The following is a 27,034-nucleotide window of genomic DNA, read 5'->3' as shown; positions in this document are numbered from 1 at the left end:
CCTTCCCACCCTCTCCTCTCGGAGCTGGGCGAGCCCTCCTGTCCCCCGCCCAGCCCTCCCCAGCCCAGCTCAGGTCACAGGCACGCCGAGCCCTCCTGTCCCCCGCCCAGCCCTCCCCAGCCCAGCTCAGGTCACAGGCACGCCGAGCCCTCCTGTCTCCCGCCCAGCCCTCCCCAGCCCAGCTCAGGTCACAGGCACGCCGAGCCCTCCTGTCCCCTGCCCCAGCCCTCCCCAGCCCAGCTCAGGGCACAGGCACGCCGAGCCCTCCTGTCCCCTGCCCCAGCCCTCCCCAGCCCAGCTCAGGTCACAGGCACGCCGAGCCCTCCTGTCCCCCGCCCCAGCCCTCCCCAGCCCAGCTCAGGGCACAGGCACGCCGAGCCCTCCTGTCCCCTGCCCCAGCCCTCCCCAGCCCAGCTCAGGGCACAGGCACGCCGAGCCCTCCTGTCCCCCGCCCCAGCCCTCCCCAGCCCAGCTCAGGTCACAGGCACGCCGAGCCCTCCTGTCCCGGCCCCAGCCCTCCCCAGCCCAGCTCAGGTCACAGGCACGCCGAGCCCTCCTGTCCCGGCCCCAGCCCTCCCCAGCCCAGCTCAGGGCACAGGCACGCCTGCCAGCTCAGGAAGGCGAAGCGGGAAGCAAGGGGCCCGCTGACCAATTGCCTTCAGGGCCAGTGCCTGTCATCTCAGCCCCCAGCATGTATTGGGAGCATGTATTTATCTGCCTCTGGTTGGTTTGTTCTGTTCTCCAGGCTGAATTAGGGCCTCTTCCTGGGGTAATGGAGTGTTTGCTAGTCCTGGGTGTTGGGGGCTGGGAAAAAGTAAAGTTCCATCAAGTTCCCAAATGGTCCAACAGAAGGAAGAGAAGAGACGAACGAACTCTCCTTGGAGTACAGCTACTTTCTGCAGAAATACGAGCGTCCCAAGGACATGATGCCACTCTCTTCCCCAGCTCAGGCCTTACGAAGGGGCCTGGGGGTGGGGGTGGGGTGCCAGGTGGAGTTGCAGGCGTATCATTTTCTTCCAGGTCTCTGATGGGACACCCGAGGAAGGGCCAGATTCCAAGTACGGGGGCCCCTTCTCAAGTGGGGACAGCTGAGAATGGAGGGGGCGGGTGACATGGGCAGGGATACACTCTCCTAGGAAGAGTGGACAGAAAGGGGAAATGCTGGGATGAGGGGGCTTCACAGGCCCACCGGGCACAGGGGAGGCCAACGGTTCCTAAATGGGGGAAGGAGGGGCTCTGAGCACACTGGGCAGGTGACTAAGACAGCGGGCACCTAGTGGAGGAGGTGGAGGGCTGCAGACAGGGGGGCGGGGGGGAGGGGAGAGGGGGGCGCGTGCGTGCATTTCAGCTGCAGTAGGAAGGACCTAGGCTGCCTTTCTGATCCCAGACCTGCAGGAGGCTGGATGGCGTTTTCAGAGGGAAAGTCAACCCTTCTCCTTCCACGATGGTTTGAATGTAGTCTTGTTCTAAAGCAACTAGGTGAACCCAAGATCCCAGGAGTCCCTTCTGGCTCCTGGCTCTGATGTGAACTCCAGGCACGTGGTAGAAAGGTCCCCGGAGCAGAGACCTTGTCCACCTAGCTGCAGAGAGCACCCCCATCCGGCTTACTCAGCAGTCTCCAGGGGACACGGAGCTGATGGGGGGAGGCCCTACTATTTACGTGGTTCCTCTGCATGATTTACCGTCTCTGCCAATACTCCCTCTCCTGGTGAATTAACTCGCTCCTCTGAAATCATAAATAATTAGTGAGCCCGTCCCCACGCCACTTAACAGTTTGTGTTTTTCAAAGCACTTTGTGCCCATTAACTAAAGAATTCTTGATGCGCCTCCAGGAGGGAAGGACGATCGGAGAGGAAACCTGCAAAGATCTCTGGGAGTCGTCCCATCCACCCCCTTTCTCTTGGCAGGACGGTGTCAAAGAATATGGGGAATCAGAAAACAAACCAACAAACCCTGTTTTCAGAAAACACCCAGACTGCAACAGCGAAGACAAAAGAGAACAAAGGAAAACAAGTCGCAACCCGGACGCGCGGCTCCGAGGAGTTAACCGCTAGACCGAGCCCAGCACGCCGAGGAGCCGGGCGGCCGTGGAATGTGGCGGGTCAGCAAGGGAAGCCCGTTCAAGGACAGAGCGGAGCTTCATTTCATCCAAGCAGACCGGAGAGACCTTGAGCCAATAAGCAGGTTTCCTCACCTGCAAGGACGCAAAATGGTAATTTGGGAAGCAGAACCCATTCATTAGCCTGCCAATGATGCAGTCCTGCGACGTAGGAATGTCCCTCTTCATTAGCAGCCCCTCCCTCACCTCTGTGCAGCCACATTGGAAGTCTTGCTTCGGGCTTGGGGCAGCAATGGCCCTTCATGCCAACTTGTCCCTCCCGGTGGGAAGGGAGACCTCAGCATGTCTGTTGATTCGTTGGTAACTCGCCCAAACAGGATCCTCCCAGGAACATGCTGGCCAGCCCCGGGGGGGCTTCCGGAGCCAGAAGGAATCACGAAAGCATCGCTTGTTTTCTTTGCTGGAGTCACAACCACTTCGTTTTCCAACGAGGAGCTGGTGGGAGCCCACTGTATGCCCAGCACAGAGCGAGAAGTCAAAGGGAGAGGGGGCGGTGCCACGTCCGCCTGGCACACGCAGAGGGCATTTCTCTCCGGAATGAATCCCGAGGCCACCCAGCGCCGGGGATGGCACAGGAGCAGTCGGGTCGGAAAGCCGCTCCCCGCACCCCACACTCATGGGCTGGAACCTGGGCCCAGCGAGAAGTCTTCTACAGGGAAGTCCCTGGGCAGGTGACCTGCCATCCCCCCCACTTCTGCCCCTCCAACTAAAAGCGGAGAAAAGCAGGTGTAGGGGGACCGGAGGAGGTGAGCGGAGACGGCTCTGGCCCAGCTGACTTAACCACGCCACAGTCAGCAGCTCCAGACTCCGGGCAGGATACAAAAAGGCAGCTACTCGAAGGCCCCGTGTGTGAGGCAGAGCAGGCGGATCCTGGAGGGGACAATGACGCTGTAAGCACAGGGCAGTGTTTCCACGTTTATGGCTTCGGCCTTGAGGGCAGGCTGAATTCCGCAGAGTTAAACCTCCGACAGAGCAGTTACAGGACGGACGCAGAGACCAATGCACGAGAACTGGGAGTCGAAAACTAAACCCACACGTCTGTGGCCAGCTGGTGCGGCCAGGGTGGCCCAGAACACTCAGCAGGGGAAGGCTCTCTTCCACCAACGGTGCTGGGACAGACAGACATCCACGCGGAAGGAAGACGCTGAACCCCCACGCCACACCAGGCACAGAGACCGACACAGCACGGACCTGTGACCTAAATCTAAGAGCAAAAACCATAAAATTCTTAGGGGGAAAAAAAAAAAGCACAGGGTTAAATCTTCACGACCTTGGATTTAGCAACAGATTCTTGGATAAGACAACAAAAGGAAAATAGTTAAGTTGGACCTAACCTGACTTCAGTGTCTGCCTGTCTCGGGAGTGGAATTTTAAACCAATCAGTCTGGAATTTCCCGGTCAGCCCCAGAGAGGTGATCTGCCTGATAAGACCCCTGCCTTCCCCTCAGGAAAAGATGACCTTGCCTGAAATAACCCACTGTTTGCACGTCCCTGTCCTCTGTCCGCCTGTGAAAGCCTTCGCTCCATTTTGTTCAGCTCCTCAAAGAGCCGTTCTGTTTACTACATGGGATACCGCCTGATTTATGAATCACTCAATAAAGCCAATTAGAGCTTTACATTTACTTGGTTGAAGTTTTGTTAACACTGGTGAGAATATAAAATGGTTCAGTAACTGTGGAAAACAGTCAGTTCCTTAAAAAGTTAGGCGCAGATGTACCACAGGACCTAGCGACTGCATTCCCGGGTATCAACCTGGGAGAACCGGGTAGCTACCCAAACAGACCCACATCCACGCTTGTTGCGTAGTAGTACTATTCACAATAGCCAAGAAGCGGAAACAGCACAGATGTCCATCAACAAATGAACGGGTACACAAACTACGGTGTATACACACAGTGGACTCTTTTTCAGACGTAACAAGGAATGAAGTTCTAATACATGCCACAACATGGATAAACCTCAAAGACATGCCCAGGGAAAGAAGCCAGCCACGAAAGGTCACAGATTGTATGATACACGTATATAAACTACCCCGAATAACGAAATGCTCGCTGTTGGGTGCCAGGGGATGGAAGGAGGGAAGATGAGAGCAGGCTGATCACAGGCGCAGGGTTTTGTTTTGGAGTGATGGAAATGTTTTTAAACGAGATAGCGGTGATGGCTGCACAACAATGTCAATGTACTGAATGCCACTAAATTGTTCACTTGACATGACTAATTTTATGTCATATGAACGTCACCTTAAAACACACAAATCCAATAGAAAACTCACAGTCTTTCTGGCCCGAAGAACTACAGAATATAGGGCAACCAGAACCCCTGGAAAGTGAGGGGTGAATCTTGCAAAGGAGAGAGCCAAAGGGAGGCGTCCCAAGTTCTGTATATAGACTCTGCCCAAATCTCCAGCTGATCCTCTGACCACACATGCTCAGGGCAGACCACAAGTAACCCAACTGAGGATAAAAGAACTGAACTGAGATTTCAGCTTCTGCCCCAAGAGAGTTTGCAGTTTAAGTCAACTAATTTCCACAAAAACAAAAATAAAAATCAACACTCTGAAGAAATATGACAATCCAGGTTTCTCTGTAACACAATAATCACAATGCTCAGGATACAGTCCAAAATTACTCGGCATACAAAGAACCAGAAAAATATGACTCATTTTCAAGATAAAAGACTGACCCAGAAAAGACTAGATGTTGCAATTAGCTGGCATTGTTTTTAAAGTAGCTATTAAAACCATACTCAATGAGATAAATGACAATATGCTTATAATGAATGAAAAGATAGTAAATCCTTAGAGAGCTATATTAATATATAAAACCACAAGTAAATTTTAGCACTGAAAAATAGACTATATAAGATTTAAAAATTCATTGGATGGGTTTAACAATAGAACAAAGACAATAGAAGACACAGTAAATTTGAAGATAAGCCCATAGAAATTATTCAATCTGAAGAACAGAGAGAAAAAAGATTGACCTAAAAGTGAACAGAGCCCTGGCCAGTTTGGCTCAGCGGTTAGAGCGTCGGCCTGCGGTCCGGAGAGACCCGGGTTCGGTTCCCGCTAAGGGCACGTACTTCGGTTGCAGTTTGTCCCCGACCCTGGTTGGTCGTGCGGGTGGCAGCCACTCGATGTGTCCCTTCACATCGATGTTTCTCTCTCTCTCTCCCTTCCTCTCTCTCCCTCCCACTCTATCTGTACAAAAAATGGAAAAATATCCTCGGGTGAGGATAAAAAAAAAAAAAAGTGAACAGAGCCTCAGGGACCTGTGTTAACACATCTCACGTCGGTGTTGGTGAAGTTCCAGAAGGAGAGGAAAGAGAAAATAGGGCCGAAAAAATATTTGAAGAAATAATGGCTGACATTTCCCCCAATTTGGGGAAAGACATTCATGTACCGATTGAAAAGGGTCCGTGAATCCCAAGCAGGATAAATACAATAAAAGAAAACCATGCCTGGACACATTAGAGTCCAACTTACGAAAACCAAAGATAAAGAAAAAGGGGACGAAGGATTTTGTGTCCTGTTCTCAGCAATGGAATCATGAGGAGGGCCCGGCACAGCCCTGGTCATCGATCCACATTCCAACGCCTAACCACCTTTCCCTCCCCAGTTCAAATGTCCCATCTCCACAAAGTCCTTCCTGGGCCCCCCAGGGGGATGGCATCTCTTCCCCTTCTGATGACTGCTTCCGATTTCACTTCTTGAACAAACCGATGATTTATTTGTTAACACACCGTAAGAAATGATGCTCTATTTAACAAATACCTATGTAGCGTTAACTATACGCCGGATGCTCTTCTAAGAGCTTCACAAACAATAACGTGTTTAATCCTCACGGCGACCTCACGAAGCAAGTACTCCCTTCCCCAACTTACAGGTAGGGAAACTGAGGCTCAGGGAGGTTAGGTTGCTTGCCCACAGTCACAGAGGCAGTCTGGCCCGGGATCCTAGCTCCTATCCATGACCTTAGTTCTCCACCGGTCTGTCAAGGGCCGGGGCCCCATCAGTTGGTTGAGTAGAGGTATAGGAATCCCAGAACCCTGCCCAGGGCCCTGAGCAGCATGGGGTGATGGGCAGTAAGGAGGGAAGGGGACTTCCCAGCCTCACCCCATTCAGCTCCCTCTCACAGATGGAGCCGAATACCATGGGACTCTGACCCCACTACACCCCAGACCCTGACTCAGCGGGACCCTGACTCACCCTACTGCCCGCCCCACCTGCGGGCCCACTGGGCTGCTCTGTCTTCCCCGAGGTTAGTGGGTCCAGGCTGTGCACAGAATTGCCCTTAAATAAGTGATCAGTTCCCATAAGAGCTCTCCTGATCGTGTCCCTGGAGAATTTTCAGTTTTGTTTATTTAACAGGCAATTCCTTTTCATGTTCTCCTTCCCATATCAAAGGCAGCACCGCAGACAGACCATTAACAAAGCAGGGCCTCCTCTGGGTTGTTTTTCTAGGAGGACTAGGAGGGCGGCTCAGCCCCTTGCTCCCTCCCAGTCCTCTCTGCTGGGGCGGGGCAGGGGCGGGGCTGCCCTCTGAGCAGAGAACTGGGACCCCAAAGAGACCAGGTTTGGGCAACCGGCAGCTTCCCCTCCCTGGAAGCTGGAGGGACTCGGCACAGTTTGAGGAGGGCTTCTGCGCTCTTAACATTTATCTTAACGTAGCAACGGCGGCAAATGAGCTCCCACAACTTAATATCCCTATACATCACCTGGGGATCTTAAAATACAGATGCTGATTCAGCAGCTCTGAGGTAGGACCTGAGATTCTGCATTTGGAGTTGACTCACGATGATGCTGACACTGGGGGTGTGGTGGGGGGACAGAGCACTTATGCAGCCAAAAGCTTGAATGACCCTGGCTTAACCTGGGGAAGACACACCCTAATAATGGAGGTAGTGGTAATGCTGCTAATACTATCCAGTATTTACTGAGCACCTACTATATGCTGGATGCGCTCATGCCACTTCAGACTGTAGGAGGAGAATCTATCCAGTGTGATCTCCCTCAAAGAGTCAGCCACCACAGAGAGGAGGGAACTGGACACGAGGATTAACATTTTCTGAGCAATATGTATTGCTGCCCCATTTTACAGATGGGGTCACAGAGGCCGGGAGAGCTTGAGTATCTGGCCGAGGTCCTACGGCTAGCAAGCAGCAGGGCCAGGATTCTGGCTGCAGTGTGCTCAGGCTTTGTTTGTTTTTTTTATCATCACCTGAGGACATTTTTTTTCCATTTTTTGTTCAGATAGAGTGGGAGGGAGAGAGAGAGAGAGAGAGAGAGAAACATCAATGTGAAAGGGACACATTGAGTGGCTGCCACCTGCACGACCAACCAGGGCCGGGGACACACTGCAACTGAGGTACATGCCCTTAGCGGGAACCGAACCCGGGTCTGCCGACGCTCTAACCGCTGAGCCAAATCAGCCAGGGTGGTGCTCAGGCTTTGAAGGCTGGCTTTTGTACACAGCTGCTCATGGGATAAGGAGACAGAGGCAGTGCATACCAGACAGGACCAGACAAGCAGGCACCCGAGACAGGGGCTGCATTCCAGATCCCTCAGCCCCACCGTCCTGCCCGGGATGACTGAGATGATCTCCTGGAGAAGTGTGCGTGCTGCTCACCATCCGGCCTCACCTTGCCTTACCCCGGGGGCTGAGACAACACAGTCCCTGGGCCTTCAGCCTCAGGGGAGGCCGTGGGGACCCAGGGCAGACAGAAGCAGGAAAAGGGATCCCAGATGCTGGGTGCTCTGATTTGACAGATCAAGAGATCGAGGCCAGGACAGGGGAGGGGAATCCCGGGAGGGTCTCACCCATGGGCAGGACCGGCCTCCGGGGGTGGCCTGGGCAGTCACAGGGCCCTGTGCTCAGAAGAACCCTCCGTCTGGTTGATGCTCTGCCGCTACATCTCGTAATTTCTAATGTTCTCTTAACAAGAGGTGGCATTTTCATTGTGCACTGGGCCCTGTACATTGTCACCTGGCCTGTCCGTGGCTCAGAGATGGTGCCGGGGCTGGACCATGTTTAGGAGCCACCCCTAGTAGTGAGTGAGCCGTGCTGAGCTAGACAGAGCTGTCTGACGGGCAGGCCCGTGCAGGCCCGCACCTCCGTGCAGCCCGGAGCTGCAGGACTGGACGCGCACGGAAACATCCGAGCCGAGGCCGAGGAGGGGCCTGCTGAGGGCCGGAAACTGACATTCATGCGGTGCCCCCAGGACACCCAGACAGCTTCCGCGTCCTCCTGTTTGCGGTGACAGACCGATGGGCTTGCTGGGGCTGGGGAGAGGACCAGAGGGGCCAGCTGTCTTCAGGGCCTTGCCCTCACCAAGGAAACCACCACCTAACACCATCCACACCCCGAGGGCTGGGCAGATGCGGGGTGCTCAGCTGTGCCAGCCCGTCCCGGGGTCTTCACGTGACTGGAGCCAAGCCCTCCGCTCCGCTCTGGGGTCGGCCGAAGGAGGGAAGGGCCGAGTGCGGCTGGTTCCGAAGCTCTGGCCTGGCTTGGGAGTCCCAGCTGGGAGGGGAGGAACGGAAGCCAGGCATTCATCCCCCGAGGCCAACGTCCCTGGGAGAGGGACACCGTGCTGGCCCCAGGCAGAGCTGAGGAAGGACTGTGTAGCCTGGGACAGGACAGGCGGGGAGGCTTCCTCAGGCCCCGCACATTCTGGGAGGACAGGAAGGAGGGTAGAGTGTTCTGGAGCCTTGGGGGCAACCCAGGGGTCTCAGCCCCAGGGGCCTGGTCCAGTGGTGGTCCCAGAGGGCTCTTGGATTCACGCATGAGTTTGGAACGGCTGTGCTGGGGGCGGCGTCCGGTCTATTGGGGTGGCCTCTGAAGCCTGCAGCCCCTCCTCCATCTTCCAGGGACCCCCATGAGCATCTTACATTTTCTGAATCAACTCCAGCGGCCTGCTCGGTGGTCAAGGCAATGGTCACATTCGAACGCAAGGGGGCTGCCGTGAGGGTTAAACGCGCCAGTCCACGCAGGGCCCTCAGCACAAAGTCAGCGAGGGTCAGCATTACGGAAATAGTGGCTATTACCCAGCCTCGTGGATTCCAAATGCATTTTACATCTCCAGAGCCGGAATGCATCTCCGTGCAGATGAAATAGAGGCATTTCTTTCTTTCTTAGGGGCCCATAAAATAATGACATGTCTTACAATGGATCTTAAGTTCAATCAAATAGGGGATGATGAACGGCAATGGTGATTGGACCCATCAGACGGCATCTCTTTCAGCGACACCTCCTTCCCTGTGAGTTGAGTTCTGGGTGCTCGTGAGCGCCCTGGTCCGTGGGGAAACAGGCATGGAGACCCCAGGGTGCTGGAACGGGTCCCTAGGGGAGGATGCTCTTGAGGGGTGAGTACGAAGTCACGGGCAGAGGCTGCGAGAGGCTGGCAGAGCCCTTGGCAGGGGGGTCGGGAGCAGGGTGGGCAGTGGGTGGGACAGGGCTCTGACTCCCACCTGTCAGGCCCTGTGTAAGGTCTGTTCTCCAATAGCCTATCAGATAATCCTCCCAACAGCCCCATGAATGTGAGGGAGTTTGTCTATTTTAAATCCGCACTTAACAAATGACAAAACGGAGAGGCAGAAAGCTAAGAGAATTAATTGGCCGAGGTCATTTAGCCCGTAAGTGGTGGAGCGAGGCCAAGTTCTAGGCGGCCGTGGAAATAGGGCCGCGCTATGTAGCTCACCCACAGTTTAGAGGGAAGCAGGGGGCAGAGCAGGCGGGGGGATGGGCCCCGGGCCTCCCAGCACGGTCTGGCGGTTGAAAGCGCAGGCTCCGCCGCTGGCTGCCTGGGTCCGTTCCTGAGTTCACCATTTACAAGCTGAGACTCCGGGTAAGATGCCCCCTCCCTCTGGGCCTCAGCTTCCCAATCCGTGTAATGGGAAGCACGGTTCCTCGCCGGGTTGTCGAGAGGACCAGACAACCCACGCAAAGCATCTAGAACCATGTCTGGCTTGCGGCAGAGGCCCTGCCAACGGGAGCCCTGGTGATTACGCCCCGAGTTCTGATTGCTCCCAAACCAGCTGCCTGGGGCTGAGCTGCGGGCTCCCCGGCCCCCCTCGCAGGGCAAAGAGCAGGAATAGCAGAGGGGAGCCTATGCTGACATCTTGGAGGGTAACCCGGCAACCAGCTGCTGGGAGAGAAGAGAAGGGTGAGGGGTGATGGCAGGGGCCCTCTGTGCCGCTGTGGGCCAGCCCGAGGCCTGTCTCTCCTGCCTCCCTGCCTCCCAACCCTGCAAGGGGATCTCGAACCCAGAGACACCCTGCGGCGTACAGGCAGAGAGGTGAGAGGGTGCCCCCATCCAAACCCATAGCCCAGTGGCTGGCTCTTGACCCCCCTCCCTCCTTCCTGGGCAAGGACCTCAGCTGCTCTAAGGCCGGGCTGTCTGCACCCAGAACCCCGGGGCCCCAGCCGGCTCCCTGGCTCACAGCCCCAGCTGTCCCACTGGTCTCCACCTCCCAGTTCAGGTGGGGCTGAGACAGAGGGTCTGAGGAGCCACAGTCCTGCCCGGGGCCAGCTTTTCAGCAAAGGTGAGAACCAACCACCATCTGCGTGGGGCGGGGCCTACGAAGGGGCCTGAAGTCCCAAGCTCCCGAGCTCTGCCGCGCGACACCAGCCTTGGCCCCGTGTCCTCCTTTATGAAACAAGGAGCCCTTCGTAATCTGACCTCAGGGGCTGAGTACCCCTCTAGTTTTAGGTCATCCACTGCCCCTTAGGGAGGCTCTAGGACCGAGGGCTGGAGGAGGGGTCCAGGGAAGAAGACCACAAGCCCCACTCGCGTGTGCTCGTCACACGTGTGGACAGACGGAGGCACTGTGCTTCTGCGTGCTGCTCCCCACGGAGGCTGGTCGATGCCCAGGAGAGCGTGGGTCCCTGCGTGTAAGCACCCTGGGGGCGCGGCCACCTCTCAGCAAGCCGCTCAAGAAAGTGGAAGCACCGTCCAGCCTTAGCAGGGAGGCAGGAGTGACAGGCCTCGGCCGCTCGGGTGCAAATGTGCTGCTCCTAACCGCCGCTCGGCAACGGAGAGGATGGGAGAAAAGCCCTTCCGAGTTCTCGTCTGGGTAACGGGCGGAGAAATGGATGGCATCCAGGCTGGAAAAGAAGTTACAGCGCCTGCATTTGGAGATAACCTGATCATCGCCGTAGAAAATCCGATGAAGGCTACAGAAAAGTTACCAGAGCTAATCATCGAGTCTAGCAGAGTCACGGGGTGCAGGAGCAACATCAACTGGGTTTCTGTATCCCGGAGACAAACAACTGGGAGTTGAAATGAAAAATAACACTTACAATTGCATCAGAAACATGAAATATTTAGGGCTACATCTGACGAGCGCTGGGCAGAACCTGTCCTTTGAAACCCGCAACACGACGCTCGGCCAAACCAAAGAGGTAAAGAATACGCCTGAAGACTCCCCGTGATCAAGGTGCTCGTTGTTATCGACATTATCCCCACAGTCCCAATCGGAGCGCCCCGCGGGCATTTTCAAAAAACTACGCTTCTAAAACTCATACCAAAATGTAAACTGACTGTCAGGACAGACAGGCTGACCCCTAAGCCTGCACAGAGGGGGACCAGACATCGCGGAGCCCAAACAGCTCTGAGAACGAACCAAGTCAGAGCTACCGCTGCTTGGTCTCCAGACTTCTCAGGGGGCCACAGGCACCAGGACCACGTGCACTGGGGTGAAGACACAGAAGGAGAAGGCGTACTGGTGAGGGTGTTTGGAAATAGACCTACACAGAGAGGGACACATGGTTTCCCAGACAGGGGCAGAGGCAATTCAGTGGTGAAGGGACGATTTTCTTAAAAACAAAGCTGGAACAACTGGATGTCCATTTTAAAAAAGAAAAGGGAAGAAAGAAAAGCAAAGCACCTCTAACAGGCAGGGACAGAAAGCTTCTGGGGGGACGGGTCTGTTATCCTGATTTTGGTGATGATTTTAGGTATGAAATATGTGTCCAAATGACCAAGTTGTACTCTTTAATTAATTAATTGATTGATTGATATTAGAGAGAGAAAGGAAGGAAGAGGGAGAGAGAGAGAGAAACATCAATGAGAGAGAACACCGACTGGCCGCCTCCTGCATGCCCCCACTGGGGATCGGGCCCACAACCTGGGCATGTGCCCTGACCAGGAATCGAACCGGCGACCTCTTGGTGCCTGGGTCGACGCTCAACCACTGAACGACACCGGCCAGGCCCAAGTTGTACTCTTTAAACATGTCCGGTCTATCATGCCAACACGCAAGCAAAGCCCCTAGTGCTCCCCAAGAAAGATAGGGCTCTACCGTCTTACAAGACCTCAGCTTCAAGGTCACCTTCCCCGTGAAGCCTCCTCTGGGTCACCCCTCTGGATACCCGATCACCTGGTTCCCACCTTCTCTTAGCGTCTTTCACACTGTCCTGTGTCATCGACCCCAGGTTTGATGTCCTTACTTGAGGGCAAACAGTCTGAGAACGGGGATCTGCCTGAGCCCGTGCCGGATCCCAGGCACCGCGCTTGGTGCCCAGTAGGTGCTTAAAAAAACGCCTAGTGAGCGAACAGAGGTGCGTGGCTTGTCATTCACCCACACGTGAGGGTACTTTGGAGCCTCTAGCCCAAGCTGCTGCAGCCCGTGACAACTGCATTCCTGCCCTTCGTCCCCCAGAAAGGAAGCCTCTGGGCTGGAGTTCTGTTTGCTTTCAAGAAAGGACGCTGGGAGGTGCTGGTGGGGAGGAAAGAAGAAACAGGCAGTGGGCACGCGCTCCACCAGCGAGGCCGTGTGGGAATGTCACGTGTTGTCTTCATCCTCTGTGGCAGAAGCAGACAGTCCGCTGGAGCCCAGGTGGCTGAGCACGCCACCACAGCGGCACCCCAACTTGTCCTCAAACCTCTAGGCTAGTCCTTCTCAACGTGCGGTCCTCCAAAATGTGAGCGGCAGCAGCATCGCCTGGGAACTTAGAAATGCAAATTCCCAGGCCCCACCCCACCTGACCACATCCAAAGCTCGGGGGTGGGGCCGGGAAACTGCATTCCAGCAAGCCCCCCAGGGGATCCGATGCAGGCTCCGGTGTGAGCCCCACTGCTCTGGCCACCCTCTCACCTCCATCATGAGGAGGTGGCACCTGGGCTCCATGGACGAGCCCGAGGCCCGGGAGGCCCCAAGCCCCGGCTCCATGATGGGGCCACTATCCGCATCTCCGAGGCACATCTGTGCTTCTGCCTGAACTCTCAGCGGGGCTCCGAGGCTCCAGGGCACCCTGGGCTCCACGGCGGACGCGCAAGACAAGCTGGAGTTCAAGGCCTGCTCCCCGCACCCTGGGCTGGACATTCCAAGTTCCTGGACAGACAATAAGTCCTAACATTGCTGGCGAGGTGGCTGGAGATGGCAGGCAGGGGCGGCAGACAATGGGCCTGTGTTTCTCCCCACGCCTTGCTCAGGCAGCTCTCCGCCAGGGAGCTGACCCATCAAAAGCACAGCGGCCCACCCGACCGGTCCACTTGCCTCTGCCCAAGGCCCAGGCTGCCCGGGGTCACTTGTCACACTCTCCCTTGCATCCTGGGCAGAACAATGTTCCTTTTTCCTGGAGAGTTCCAGCAGCTCCGGGGCCTCAGCAGGACAGGGTTAGGCGCTAACACCTCTCTCCTCCCACCGGACGTGCAGACCTCTGTCTCCTGGCGGCAGGGGAACGGGCAGTGGACAGAGCTAGCTCTCCAGCGCCCCGGAGCCCTAGCCAGAAGCCTGCTCTCACCCCGGCTGATCTCTCTTCATTAGTTCAATCACATCAACACTGACAGCAGCGGGTTTACTACCATCCCGACAACAACCCAACAACCGCTTTCCCCCCATTGATAAGGAGTTGGGGCGGAGTGAATAGGGAACTCCCCGGGGGACCTCCTGGGCGGCTCTCGGCCCAGTGGCCTGCCCCCCTGCAGCCCCTGCTCACACTCACTCCGCCCGGGCTGCGAGAAGGGGCTTCAAATGGGGAGGTCAAGGGTCCTCGGCTGAGCCAGCCAGAGCTGGGCAGAGCCAACATGCATGCTGCCCATGGGGAGGCGTCTTCAAGGTTGGCTGGGCAAGCAGGCTGCTGGGCACAGTCAGCAGCACTGCCTTCGACCAAGTGCTGAGTCCTTGAGTCAGGGCAGCGAGAGACGTCACCAGTGCGGGGGAAGGCGGCTGCCCGGTGGAGTCTGGGAGTGCATGGATGCTTTGGCGTCTGCTTCTGGAAGCCCAAGAGCCTCAAGAGGAATTGGGGGGGGGGGCTGATGGCCTAGAACATTCAGTTAGTGCTGCATGGACAGGGTGCAGAGCTTGGAGCGGCTGGAGCTGCTGCAGGGAAGCAAAGGCCCTGCTTGGCCAGAGGGTGACCTTCCGGTAACCTCAGCTCTCCTGGAGGGCACCCACACGTCCGTGGAAAAGCCCCCTTGCGGGGCCAAACGCCTCCTACCAGGAGCGTCTTCAGGCCTGCCCCCAAGTCTTCAACCACACGATGCAATGGTGTGGTTGATGTCCTGGATCCCTTGGCCAGTCAGGCACCTCTCCTGGTCCAGGGACAAGTTCCCTAATGGTATGGAACAGATGGACTGCGCCAAGAGAGGACCAAGAAAGTGCCAACCACCCCAGCCTCAGGATCCCCTAGGGAGGGGCCGACAGCCTCAACCTCACACCCATCACCCCTGAAGGCCCTGCCACAGACCACTCATGGCTATGGTGGCCCAGGGTCAATTATGTAGGGGACACAATTGCTTTAGGAGGTAGGTAGGTATACAAGAGATCATATAAACACGTAAATACAAATGGTTGAGGTTACATATGTATGTACAGTATCTTAGAGTCTTACATGTGATATGACCTAAGAGATCATCATTTTTTTTTTTTTTATCCTCACCCGAGGACATTTTTCCATTTTTGTGGGAAAATGTGGGAGGGAGAGAGAGAGAGAGAAACATCGACGTGAAAGGTACACATTGAGTGGCTGCCTCCCGCACAACCCAACCAGGGTCAGGGACAAACTGCAACTGAGGTACGTGCCCTTAGCGGGAACCGAACCCGGGTCTCTCCGGACCACAGGCCGACACTCTAACCGCTGAGCCAAACCGGCCAGGGCCTTAGAGATCATCTTATTCAAGTCCTCCTAAACCAAGCTCTGACATAGGGGGTCTAGGAAGCCATCGGGCAGAAGTACCACATCTTCCAGCAGCGTCCATTAGCTTTAAAATATCCTTTGTGTGGCCCTGGCCAGTGTGGCTCAGTGGGTTAGGCACCCTCCCACGCACCAAAAGGTTGCCGGTCAGGCACATGCCTGGGTTGTAGGCTCAGTCCCCAGGAGGGAGGGGAGTGTGCGTGTGCGTGTGTGTGTATATGCAGGAGGCAGCCAATGAATGTTTCCCTCACATCAATGTTTCTCTCTCTCCCTCCCCATCCCTCTTAAAAATCAATACAACTATTTTTAAAAATGAAGTATCCTGTGTGTATTAAAATCGGATTCAAATAGACTATAGGATGAAATGAAAAATTTCATGTATTTAAAATTAGAATATTAAAAAGGAAAAGGTCGTGTGGACAGCGGGCAGCTTCAGGTCGTGTGGCCAGATCCCCCAGGCCACGTGTCCGCACCCATCGTCACTGCGGTCCATCATAGAAGAGTGTGGAAATGCTATATTTATGCCCCACATTTCCCAGTGAAGACGCGGGGGCTTGAAGGGACCCACTGCGAATCGGTCTTGGTCCCTGAGGCCCACACAGCATCCCTAGCCTGTTACCTTCTCTCCGACGTACCTAATACCCCTAGAGGGCCCTTTATAAAGGGTGAAGTTCATTAATTGGGAACAATAATTTACGTCTAATACCTCCATCCTTGTTGATGAAGGGTTATTATCTAAAGTCAAGGAGTTTATAATTAAAGAAATCAGTCACACAGACATTAAAAGATAAGACAGAATCAACAAGGCCAAAGTGCCAAGTGAGACGTCCAGACCGCTGGCATCCTGGGAGCTCGAGGCACTGGGGAAGCTGTGCTGCAGCCGCTGAGCCCTGGCGGGGCGATGGGAGAGGGGGAGGGTGTGGGCAGCTGAGCAGGGTAGACGGCTAGGCAGGGGCAGGGGGAGGGGAGACTGCAGCCCTGCACAGGGCCAGGTTGTGCGGGGCTCGGTGTGGGTGACATCGCAGTAGGGAAGCAACCAGAGAGAAACCCATCAATGGGTGTGTGACATGAGAGGTTTGTGTTCAGTTCCCATCCCTAAGACCCTGTGGGCGAGCAGATGGGGCCCCAGGAGACGGCTCTGGGTTCCCTTAGTCAGAGGAAAGGCCATGGGCTGCACCCCGAACCCTACCCCTGTGCTCGGGGAGAAGCCTATGATCAAACAAGACCGCTCCCAGGTCCCAAAGCCGCGGGGTGAGCCACTGCTGAAGGTGGGCGTCTTGATCAAATGCAACGGCCCGCGAAACAGCTGGCCTGCCTCCACTGTCTTACATGTAAAGCGACCTTGGCAAGATACTTAATCTTTCTGAACTTCAATGCTGATAAGGTTAATAATGTTAATACTTGCTAGCCAAGCTGCTTCGTGGGCTGGGGCGAAGAGAAAATGAGATGTCTGTGAAAGATACCCACAGAAACTTGAAGTTGTATGAAAGGATCCAGTAAAAGCGTTCACCTTAAGGCCCGAAGAGCTGATGATAGCTTAATAGGTGGGCTCTCTGTGGCATATTTGCATTTTAAGCGAGAGGCAGATAATATCTTAACCAAATAAGTAAATCCCTAACAGTGGAAGTGTAGGAGCGATGGCAGGTCTACGAGAGATAAAGGGAGCAGAGGCATTTGCAGACGGGGCACGTGTCAAACTGCAAAGCTGGTCTTGCCTCCGAGACCCCAGGAGGGCAATAGTGACAACGATAAACACTCATTCAGTGTTTACTACACATGAAATGCTGTCCTAAGTGCTTAGCATATCGTATTAAACCCTGTCACGACCCCATTAGGTAGGACAACTGTTATCCCCATTTTACAGATGAAGAAACCGAGACGCAAATGGGCTCAGGGTCACCCAAGCAGTAAGTGGCAAGCGGGGTTTGAAGCCGGGGAGTCACCCCTGTTTCAGGCTCGGGAGAGGCCTGTGCCATCGCACCAGGGCCCTCGGAGGGCACAGTCTGGATCGGCTCTCCTCGTCCAAGCAGGAGCCGGGTATCTGTTCCAGATCCACAGCTGACTCACACTCTGCAGTGACAACCAGAGGGCCCAGGCGGCCGGCCGTGTTTCTGACCATCACTCAGCTGCCTCCCTCGCTTGGCACACGGGCCCTCGGGGGAGGGTCCAGGGTTCTGGCTCCAGCAGGCCCGTGAGAGTCACCTGTGTCCACCAGAAGCCAAATTCCCTCAACAGGCCCGGTTATGGCAAATAACATTTCCTCCCCTTAGGATTATCACATCATCGATTTTTCATCACCCGTCCGGGTCACCGACGCCTTCCTAGATGGTATCAGACTTTTATCGCTTTTCTGCCCTGCCCCACTCAGCGTGCAGACGTGTGTGGCTCAGACACTGGCAAGCCAGTCACAGACGTCCCGGTGACTTTGAGGATACTTCCGAACATCTCTAGGTCGCCCCAACCCAGGGACGGTGCTGGGAAAGAAGAGGGGCAGAGGGGAGAGGGGTTCCAGTCCCGACCTCTTGCATCGTGCCAGCCTAAGGCCCAGGGAGGACCAATCAGGGTGAAGGCAAGAGCCAGGACGATCCGGAATTCCGGGGTTATTTCCGAATTCTGCGACCTTGCCTGGACCAGCCAAGGTCTCCTAACAACACAGCTGCCTCAGCATCGCTCACTCGGAAGACACCAGTGAAGGACGCTGTGGAGACAGAGGGCACACGGCAGAAAGATGGCAGGTGTTACGGCTGCAGAGCCCTGGGTGGCCACCCTGACCTTTCAACGTCCTGGCTGTGAGGCCTGGGGCAGGTCATCACTCTGGACCTCAGTTTACCCACATGCTGGGCTCGAGGGGGGAAGGAAGCAGGTAACAGAGGTGCTGCACCTAACACTGCCTGACGCAGAGAAGCTACACAGCAAACGGGAGCTCATGTTCCCTCTGCCGATCCCTAGGGTGGGAGAAAAGACTGAATCATTCTAAGCTGGGGATAAAGCGAAAAAATCAAACAGAAAAAGTGGGGCACAAAGAAGATGTGGGTGAATGCAGAGTAACCAGAGGGGGGACTCTGAAAGCTCAGTGCAACCTGACATCCTAGCGTAAGACCGCTTGGAGGGGCAAACCAGGAGCACAGACAGAATGAGCTTAGCCTTCAGGTGCCGAGGATGCGCCAGGCTCTGTGCCGAGCGCGCTGTTCCTGCCACCTCATGGACGTCTGGGACTCGGACCGGAAACTGGGCCGACAGTGAGTGAATGAACCCCAGGGGCACAGAGTGACACAATCCCAAGGCGCCGACCACTGTACCTGCCACTTCTCAGCAGCGTAAGAAGACAAACCCCAAAATCAGGGAAGTGAGAGCTCAGACTGGAGGTAACTCCGGATGCTTTAGGGACGGCCCCGTACGCTAGACGTCACCAGGGCCCGGAGATGCTGGTTTCTCTTCCGACCCACAGAAGCCTGAGCTTCCCAGCAGCCTTGGCGCTGGGCGGGACCACATGATCAGCTCTGGCCAATGGGCTGCAAGGGGAAGCGATACAGGCTACAGCCTTTAGTGGTTGATGCGTCGTCTTCTCTCTCTTATGGGCGTCAAATGGTGCCTCCTGCACGAATGGGCATTAACCCCCAAGCCCCTACCGGTCTTCCCAATTTCGCCACCACACAGGTGGAGCTCAGCTGGCAGAGAGAGATTCAGAAAGAACTGGGGTCACCTCACACGGAGGCCAGACCGTGAGAGGCAGTTTCATAGGTCGGGCCAGAGAGGGGGAAGAACTGGGAATGGCGGTGAGACAGGTTGAACAGGGGCCTCTGGGCTCAATGGCAACATGACTCTGTCCTGTGTGAGCCCTGGCCGCACTCTCTGGAGGGCCGGGCTCTCACCCCTGGGGTGCACGGCTGGGCAGTGCAGTCAGGGCCCATGGCAGGGGGTGTATGTGGTAAGCACACAAACCCATGAGAGTGGCCAGAGAGGAAGCTAGAGAAGTAGCTTCCTCTACTTCTCTAGGGCTGCATGACAAAGGGCTGCATGCCTATTGAAGGGTGCGCTCCTTCATTCATTCGTTCGTTCATTCATTCATTCATTCTTCATTGACTCACTCATATTTGCTGAGCTCCGTCTCTTCACTCATTCATTCATTCTTCATTGACTCACTCATATTTGCGGAGCTCCGTCTCTGCACCAGGCACTGCCCTAGTGACTGGGGATACGGCAAAGAACAAAGTCAAGTCCCTGCCCTCCTGCGAGAAACTAACAACAAGCAAACAGCCGGGTCAATGCATGTCCTCGGAGCTCAGAGCTACCGGGAGAGGGAGGCAGGCAGGTGACGTGTGCTTGGAGATCCCACGGTACGGGGTGCTAGGGATGGATAAGGGACATTGGAGGAAAGTGGGTGTGGATTATGACACCCTCATACCTCGTGGCCAACACATTATAAGCACTTAACATTCATTAACAGTATTTAAAGAGGCACTGAGATCATCTCATTTACCAGGTGTGGGGGGGCGCCTTATGTGGTAGATACAGTTATTTTTAACTATTTCCTCATTTTACAGATGAGAAGACAGCCTTACCTCAGGGTCCCTCGGTGGCGGAGGCAGGACTCCAAGGGGCCAGAATCCAGACTGGGAGGCATCGGGTCGCGCAGGCTCCCAGAGGGGCTTTGGTCCAGGCCCCTGGCTTGGAGAGTCTGGGGAGCCGAGCTGTGAGCCCGCCCCCGCCCCCTCCCTTGCCCAGCGGACTCAGAGGCCCTGCCTTCTCTCAGCAGGGGTGGATGACAAGGGGCAACCAGGATGTCTCCAGCCGACTTGTTTTCCTTTCCACTGCAGGCCGCGGGCGATGCCGGCAGTCGCTGCTGGCCCATGTGTTGCTATTGGCATCCCAAGGCCCCAAATTATGATGACTAATCCCCGCCGCTTTAGGCCAGCAGCAGCGATGCGCTCCAGGGGAGCCGGGGTGGAAATCCCGCGGGCAGCACCCTAACACCCAACATCAATTCCACCCCCCGTCTCCTGACTCCCCGGGGGCCCAGGCATCAGAGAAACTGGGAGTGAGGTTCCAGGAATCAGCGGGATGGGGAGGGAGTTTCCAACCAATCAGAGGTCTCCTTCAACGCAGCCAAATCCTAGGATCATCAGCCACAGGGAGGCCAATTTCCTCATCAACACAGAGCACAACTGTCTAACCACCAGCTTGTTTCCACGGGAGTGAGGCCTCCATCACCAGGGGTATCCAAGCAGACATCAGATGGCTGCTTGTCCCATGTCTGTGGACGGAGGCCAGCACCAGATGACTTCATTTTCTTTCAAGTCAAACGCAGTGACTCGCCTTAGTCCCGAGGACGGAGAAGGAGTTCCGTCTCCCTTCCCGCTCCGCGGACGGCCCGACTGTGTCCTGTGGCGCAAAGTCAAACGCATACCAACAGTTTAACACAGCATTTTAAAGCCGGCCGTTCAGGCACTGTTTAAACAGAGAAGTGCTGTAAAGGACTTGGCCTCTCTCCCAGCCTCCCTTGCCTGATAGAACAAGGTTCCTGGCCCCACTCTGGCCCTTCCAAGAGAGGACGCCGGGAGAGGACGTTGATAAATATTTGCCGAGCAAATGCAGGAAAGAGGGTTTCTGAGGCAGGTATCAGGCGGCCAGTGTGATTCGGACTCGGGGCGGGGGTCCCGAGTCTCTTCAGCCCAGGCAGGGAAGGTCTGCAGTGAACAGAAGCACCCGACTTTGTTGCTCCTCTAACCACAGCCAGAATGTTCCAGACTTGTCCAGCTAAAGCCAAGGGACGCACAGAGAGGGGTGCAGGGTGGAGAAGGGGCCGCAGGGAGCAGGGACACCCCTGGCCCACTCTTGTGTGGGGCTTTTGACACGTACCAGCTGAGCCCCAGGCAGGCATGACACTCGGCCTTGTGGTAATTAGCAAGAGGCCCTGATCAATAAGTTATTTTTTGCTGTCAGTAATTAATAATTACAGCTTAGCCACACCATGTAATTAAACTTTCATCCTGCTCCCTCGCGTGCTGTTTGGCTTTTATTGTGATTAGCTCCCAGCACTAAACTTTCTCCCTCTGGAACCTTTGGGAGCTTCCAGAGCCGGGCTTCCCGTCCCTCGCTCGGGGCTCAGGGTTTCGCCGCCTGGCCCGCTCGGCTCACACCCCCCCGCCCCCGCCCCCGGGCACTCTTCTCCGGAGAGAACCTTCCGGACCAGCTGCTGGGCTGCCACTGCCCTCAGGATGTCCACCAGCAGGAACCCAGCTCAAAGCACATGGACTCTGGTGGGTGCTTGTTAGAATGCAGACGTCCAGGCTCCCCCGCCGCCTGCAAGCAGGGTACCCGGGAGTGGAGCCCGAGACCGCGGGATGGCCACTTGAGACACAGTGATGGAGCCACGGAAGGAAGTTAAGGAAAGGTCACGAGTGAGAAAAAGGCATTCAAGGCCCATTTGGTGAGTGGCCGGGAACCACTCCCCAAGAACCTTGGGTTATAGTATAAAAACAAAAACAACAACAATAACAATTATAACAACAATAACAAAAAAAAATTTTTTTTTCTCTATTGATTTTAGAGAGAGAGGAAGGGAGACAGAGGGAGAGAGAAACATCAATGAGAGAGAACATCGACTGGTCGCCTCCCGCATGCCCCCCACTGGGGATCAGGCCTACAACCTGGGCATGTGCCCTGACTGGGAATCAAACCAGTGACCTCTTGGTGCAGGGTCGACGCTCAACCACTGAGCTACACGGGCTGGGCACCATCTATGTGCCAGAAACTTGCTGCTCCCCCTGCCCCCAAACCTCAAATCCTCATATCGTCTCTGCTCTTTCTACCACATCACGCACTGGGAAAATGGTCAAACTGGCTTAGGTATAAGCAAATGACGTCGCCTGGGTCCAGTGTGGGAAAACAACTAAGCCAAGTCTAGATAAAATGTGGCAGGACCAATGTGAGGTCTGTCCCCAGGGAGGACCACTGTTTGGTCCCTCACTCTGTCATGATTGGAGAATGGGGCGCACGGGCTCAGAAGGGACAAATAGGGCAGGTGGCCTCAACCACCCCAAAGGTTAATGACAGAACCTCAAACTTCCGGAGAAACTCCACTCTCTAACCCCAAAGCAGATAAGAAAGCATACCCCACCCCAGCCCTTGGCCTGCCCCTGCCCCCACCCGCACCCCCCACAAATGCAACCTAGGCCCCAAACCTGGCCCAAGACCAAGTTCCCACAATCCCCTGATGATTTGCTGCCCGGGAGACAAATGGATAGAGAGTCCCCGATGGAGGCAGATGGAGGCAGGAAAACACTCTCCGACCAGAGAACACAAATGAAGCAGCAGGGGACCTGGGAAACCACTCTCAAAAAGGCAGCAACAACAGAAGCCAGAGAGGGAGTGAATCAATCAAAGAGAACTCCCCGCTTCTGACAGGGCGAGCCCCTCTGGAAGCCGGCACCGGGATTAGGAGGCGGCCTGGCCTTAACTTCAGCAGGATGGTGGCAGTTTGGCCTCACGTAGAGGGGAGAGGTGTGGTGGTGGGACACGAAAGAGACTGGGTGACTCAAAAGGAAGGAACTTCAGGTGTCCTGGGGACTCCTTATGGGCCTAGGCCTGGATGGGACAAGAACAAGTGAGCCGCCTGGCCAGGGAAACCAAGCCATTGCTGGATCTGGGCAGTGATTAAGTGAGAGGCATCCACACAGCGGCTGACAACTTCCTGTCTCCGGGCGTTTAGCAGGTAACCCCACAGGCATCTCAGCAAATCGGAGGAACCTCAGGGCAGACTACAACCTGTTCCTACTCTCGGGCAGTCTCACAGCCCTCCTGGGACTGACAACCCCACCCCAGCTAGGATGGTCCTGTTTCTTGGGATTAGAACCCAGTCCTGACTCTGCCCCCATATCTCCCTGCAGACTGGGTCAAGTCACTTAATGCCTCCAACCTCAGTTTTCCCATCTGTCAAATGGCTACTAGAATAAGATGACCTTTGAGGTCCGCCTGCTGGAGGATTTTATGAAGATCATAAAAATAATAATAACTTTTTATTACCTTACATTTACAGGGCCCGTTAACAAAATTTCTAAGAGCTTTAACGTAAATTACCTTGTAAAATCATCCCCTCAATCCTGTGAGAGTTGATTATTTTCATGTCTTTGATCTTGCTCTCTGGCCTGCTTGACTCTGGGTGCACTGGGGTCCCCCACCACCTTCGGCAACCCAGAGGTAGGTGGGGCCCCTTTGAAAGTTGCAGCCTTTGCAGGCAGCCCAGGCAGCCCCGGGGGGTGGGCAGGCCCCCTCACAGCCCGGGAGAGGGAAAGCCCAGCCCTGCCGTCCTGGAGCTCAGTCCAGGCTTGTCTCTCTCCGCCCCCAGCAGGCGCCGCTCGGACACCACGGGCACCACAGTCTGGGTCTGTGAACCCCAAAAGCAAAGAAGCACCAGAGCAGCTGCCCTTACCTTCTGGGACCTGCCAGGGGCTTGGGGGGCATTTGGGCATCCGCCCGCTGGAGGGGGGCAGTGAGGATCACACCTTCTCATCCTTCCTAACATTCCCACCCCCAAACCCACCGGCCCTTCTCCACCACCAGGCTGCTCCAGGCAGCCACAGGTCAGAGCAGCGGCTGCCGAGACAACTGAGCGGCCAGTGCAGCTGACTGAAGGCAAAGGCAGGAGCTGTGTGATGTGGTGGGAGGGGAGAGGGCCTCAGACACCCCCTGTGCACCACCCCCTGATGGGCCGGGGGCTGCACCAGGACCTGGGCTCCGCGCACCGCGAACCGCCCCCAGCCCCAGCGGCCGGCCAGGCAGTCAGGCGCCGGCTCAGTACGTAGCCAGGCCCAGCAGTCGCCCTCCCCAGGCTACCAACCAGCACCCAGGGGCGACTCAGGCTCCTTCCCACCACCCTCCCGCCCCACTCACTCGCCCAGGGCGACCAGCTCCCGCCCGGCAGGGCCTTGCCCTTCTCGTGGACACTGAACGGGGAAACCTGGGGCCCGGCCTGAGGATCTCGGTAGAGCCGGGGCTGAGCCGGCACTGAATGGCGCGCCCCTCCCTCGCGGGCCCAGTGGGGTATCCACAGGGGGTGGGGGAGTAGCGACCCCCCCAACCACCTCATCTTGGGCTCTGCTTAGCCTTCCCAGCACAGACCTGCACCTTCCCACATTCGGAAGCCACAAGTCTCAGAAAGGCTGCCCCACCCCCCAAAGAGCCCCCAGAAGTCGAGGAGGGGGTCCTGAAACTCCCTCGAGAGAGCTCTGCCCAGACTAAGCCAGGTGTCCAGGAGGCCACCGCGAGGCCAGCAGGCTCCCGCCCCGCTCCCGGCCCCTTCGTTTAGACCCCTCCCCGACCCCTTCCCTGTCCCCACGTGGGGGTGGCCCTCCTACCTTGGGTTCTGGCCTGGGGGATCCAGTGCAGGGCCAGCAGAGTCCAGATCAGCAGCCCCCACATGGTGTGGGTGTGGGGGTCCTCCGCACTGTTATAATCCGGGTGGGGTTCGGTACCCTGCGCCTTGGTCCCGGGAGACTGTCTACGCGGCTCTGCGCCGGGCTGTATATGCCCTGGAGGGGCGGCTGTGGCCACCCCAAGGCTTCCTAGTCCTCTTCTGTCCAAGTTCGATCCCGGCGGCGCGCCCGGAAGGCGACGGGCGAGCAAAGAGAAAGAGAAAAGCCGCGCTCTCGGACTCAGGGCGCCTCCCTCCCTCAGCACCCCAACTCCGACTTCGTCTCCCAAGCAGGGAGGCCTCCGCGATTCGGCCAGGTCGCTGGCCGGGCTCCGGAATAAAAGGACAACTTCAGGAAACTTCCTCCAGTGGCCACGTTGCCCGCCCCCCGCCCCTCCCCGCCCCCTGGTTGGGTCGTCCGGGCGGACGCAGTCACAGCCGTTCCAGGCGCTGGGCCCCAGGGGCCAGTCTGGAGCCAGGCGCGGCGGCAGACGCGGGTGCGGGCGATCCTTCAGGGACGCGGGTTTCGGGGGGCGCGGTTTGCATCGCGGTCCGAATCTCCCTGGAGCTGAAGTTTTCTTCTCTCTAACTTTGCAGGCGGCATCTGACGGGGCCGAGCCACCCCTGTCGGCTCCACCGCCCTGGCGCCAATCCGGGGACTCTCGGTCCCTCCCGGGGGCGCTGGGCCCCGGCGCGCCCTCGGCTCTGCGCCCAGCCGCCTAGCAAACTTTGCGGGTCCCGCGGCCCGGCGCGCAGCCCCACGCGCCCATGTCCGCGCCGGCAGCGGGGCGGCGGGGACGGCTGCTGGGCTCGGTGACCCGGGCTGTCGCCGGCGGCCGAGCACGGAGCCTCCTGCCGCCCGGAGGATGGGGACGCGCGGTTCTGCCCTCCGCCGCGCTCTGGCCGGAGCTCTCGGCGAGACGCACGGGGAGCCCGGCGGGCAGCCCTGGCTCCGGGGGCGCGGCGCCTCCAACGCCCGGCGCTCGCCCCGGTTTGAGGAGCAGCGGCCGCCGCGCCCGCCCCAGCGCCTCGGCCGCCCCGCCGCCGCCCTCCTCGGCAGCCGCTGCCGCTCGCCGAGCCCGCCGCCCTCCGTTTCCCGGGCTTGGCGTCCGGGGAACCGCTCCTGCCTGCGCCGAGCTGGAGCTGCGGGGGCAGCGTGAGCCGGGGACGAGCGCGGCGGAGGCGGAGGCGGCGACGCGGAGAGGGGGGCCGAGCGCTACCCAGTGGCCGCGACTGGAGAGCAGCCCGCGCGCGGGGAGGGGGGCGGCGGCGGCGGCCCCGAGCCAGGCCCGGGAGCGAGCCCCGCAAAACACATTTCGTCTGCGCGGCCGCAGGCGCCCAGCGTCTCCGGGACCCGCCGGAGGGCAGCAGTGCCAACCTCTTACAGTACTGGAGATGCGCAATGAGCCCCTCGGCTCTCTGAGCCCCCAACGCCTCTCTCCAAGGCCTCATCTGACTCCCACTCTCTTCTATAGCCGGGAACCCCAACACCCCTCCCCGACACTGAGCGACGGAGGTGAAGAGTATGTTGGGAAGAGAGGGTCGGTCAACTGGTTGATTCTAGTTTCTTCTACCCGGGCTAGGCTTTCAGAAGTCTGGGAACGCTCAGGGCAGAGAGCAAGACAAAAGGGAGGCCAGGGACTTACAGATGGCTGAGAAGGGGAGTTGGTGCCAAGATCTATGCATTCTTTGTTTCTTCTGAGCGCTGTTTGCAAAGGGTAGAAGGGAAACTGGCGAGGGAGCCACCAGAGGGGGCTGGGCGCTTTCCCCCTTGTGGCCCAGAGGAGTGAGCAGGACCCGCACCCCCAAGGCCGAAAGCCCAGCCCCGGATTGCAGGACCCACACTCCTCTCCGTCCCTCACTCCTTTCGTCAGTGTAAGAGTGTATATATACACATATATAATATTTTATGACTGTGTTGGCATAAAGACAAATATATTAATATTACATGTTAAAATATTTTATTGAACCAAAAGTTCATTTATTTCTTCGGATTTAAAAAAAAAAAAAGAGATATTTTCATGGGCCCCTGGCTCTTCGCCTGCCGAGTCACCGGAGTGGACCCTGCCGCCTTCTGCCACAGCGCTTTTGCTTTCTCCCCTCTCTGGTGGCCTTCTCCACCCCATGGGTACCCCATCTGATTGCTGCAGAATGGTCACAGCCGCCGAAAACATTTTATTACTTTTATATTCTCATTTCACCTGCCTGGGAAGAAGAACTGTGGGCATTTTCTGAAAATGATTGCGAAGTTAGCCTGTCTTCCCTCCAGTTCTTCAATTACCTAATTCAAACAGTGTTTTGCGATTTCCCCCTGACAACCTGTGCTCCATCCCAGGCCGAAGCCCTTCTGGTTGGCTAATGGGTAAG

The 27,034-nt window shown here is 56.8% G+C and overlaps 1 protein-coding gene across 1 annotated transcript in view; it reads right to left on the bottom strand.

The window, feature by feature from the left end:
* The window catches only part of SDK2 (sidekick cell adhesion molecule 2), a 237,562-nt gene extending 212,562 nt beyond the window's left edge, over positions 1 to 25,000 (bottom strand). Inside the window, exon 1 of the mRNA XM_036268767.1 lies at positions 24,612 to 25,000. Coding sequence (XP_036124660.1) covers positions 24,612 to 24,675 — 64 coding nt within the window. The 5' untranslated portion in view covers positions 24,676 to 25,000. The remainder of the gene's footprint in view (positions 1 to 24,611) is intronic.
* Positions 25,001 to 27,034: the final 2,034 nt, after the last annotated feature.

This window comes from Molossus molossus, unplaced genomic scaffold, assembly GCF_014108415.1.
Source record: "Molossus molossus isolate mMolMol1 unplaced genomic scaffold, mMolMol1.p scaffold_m16_p_19, whole genome shotgun sequence".
Classification (NCBI taxonomy): domain Eukaryota; kingdom Metazoa; phylum Chordata; class Mammalia; order Chiroptera; family Molossidae; genus Molossus; species Molossus molossus.
This window is presented reverse-complemented; position numbering and strand designations above follow the sequence as displayed.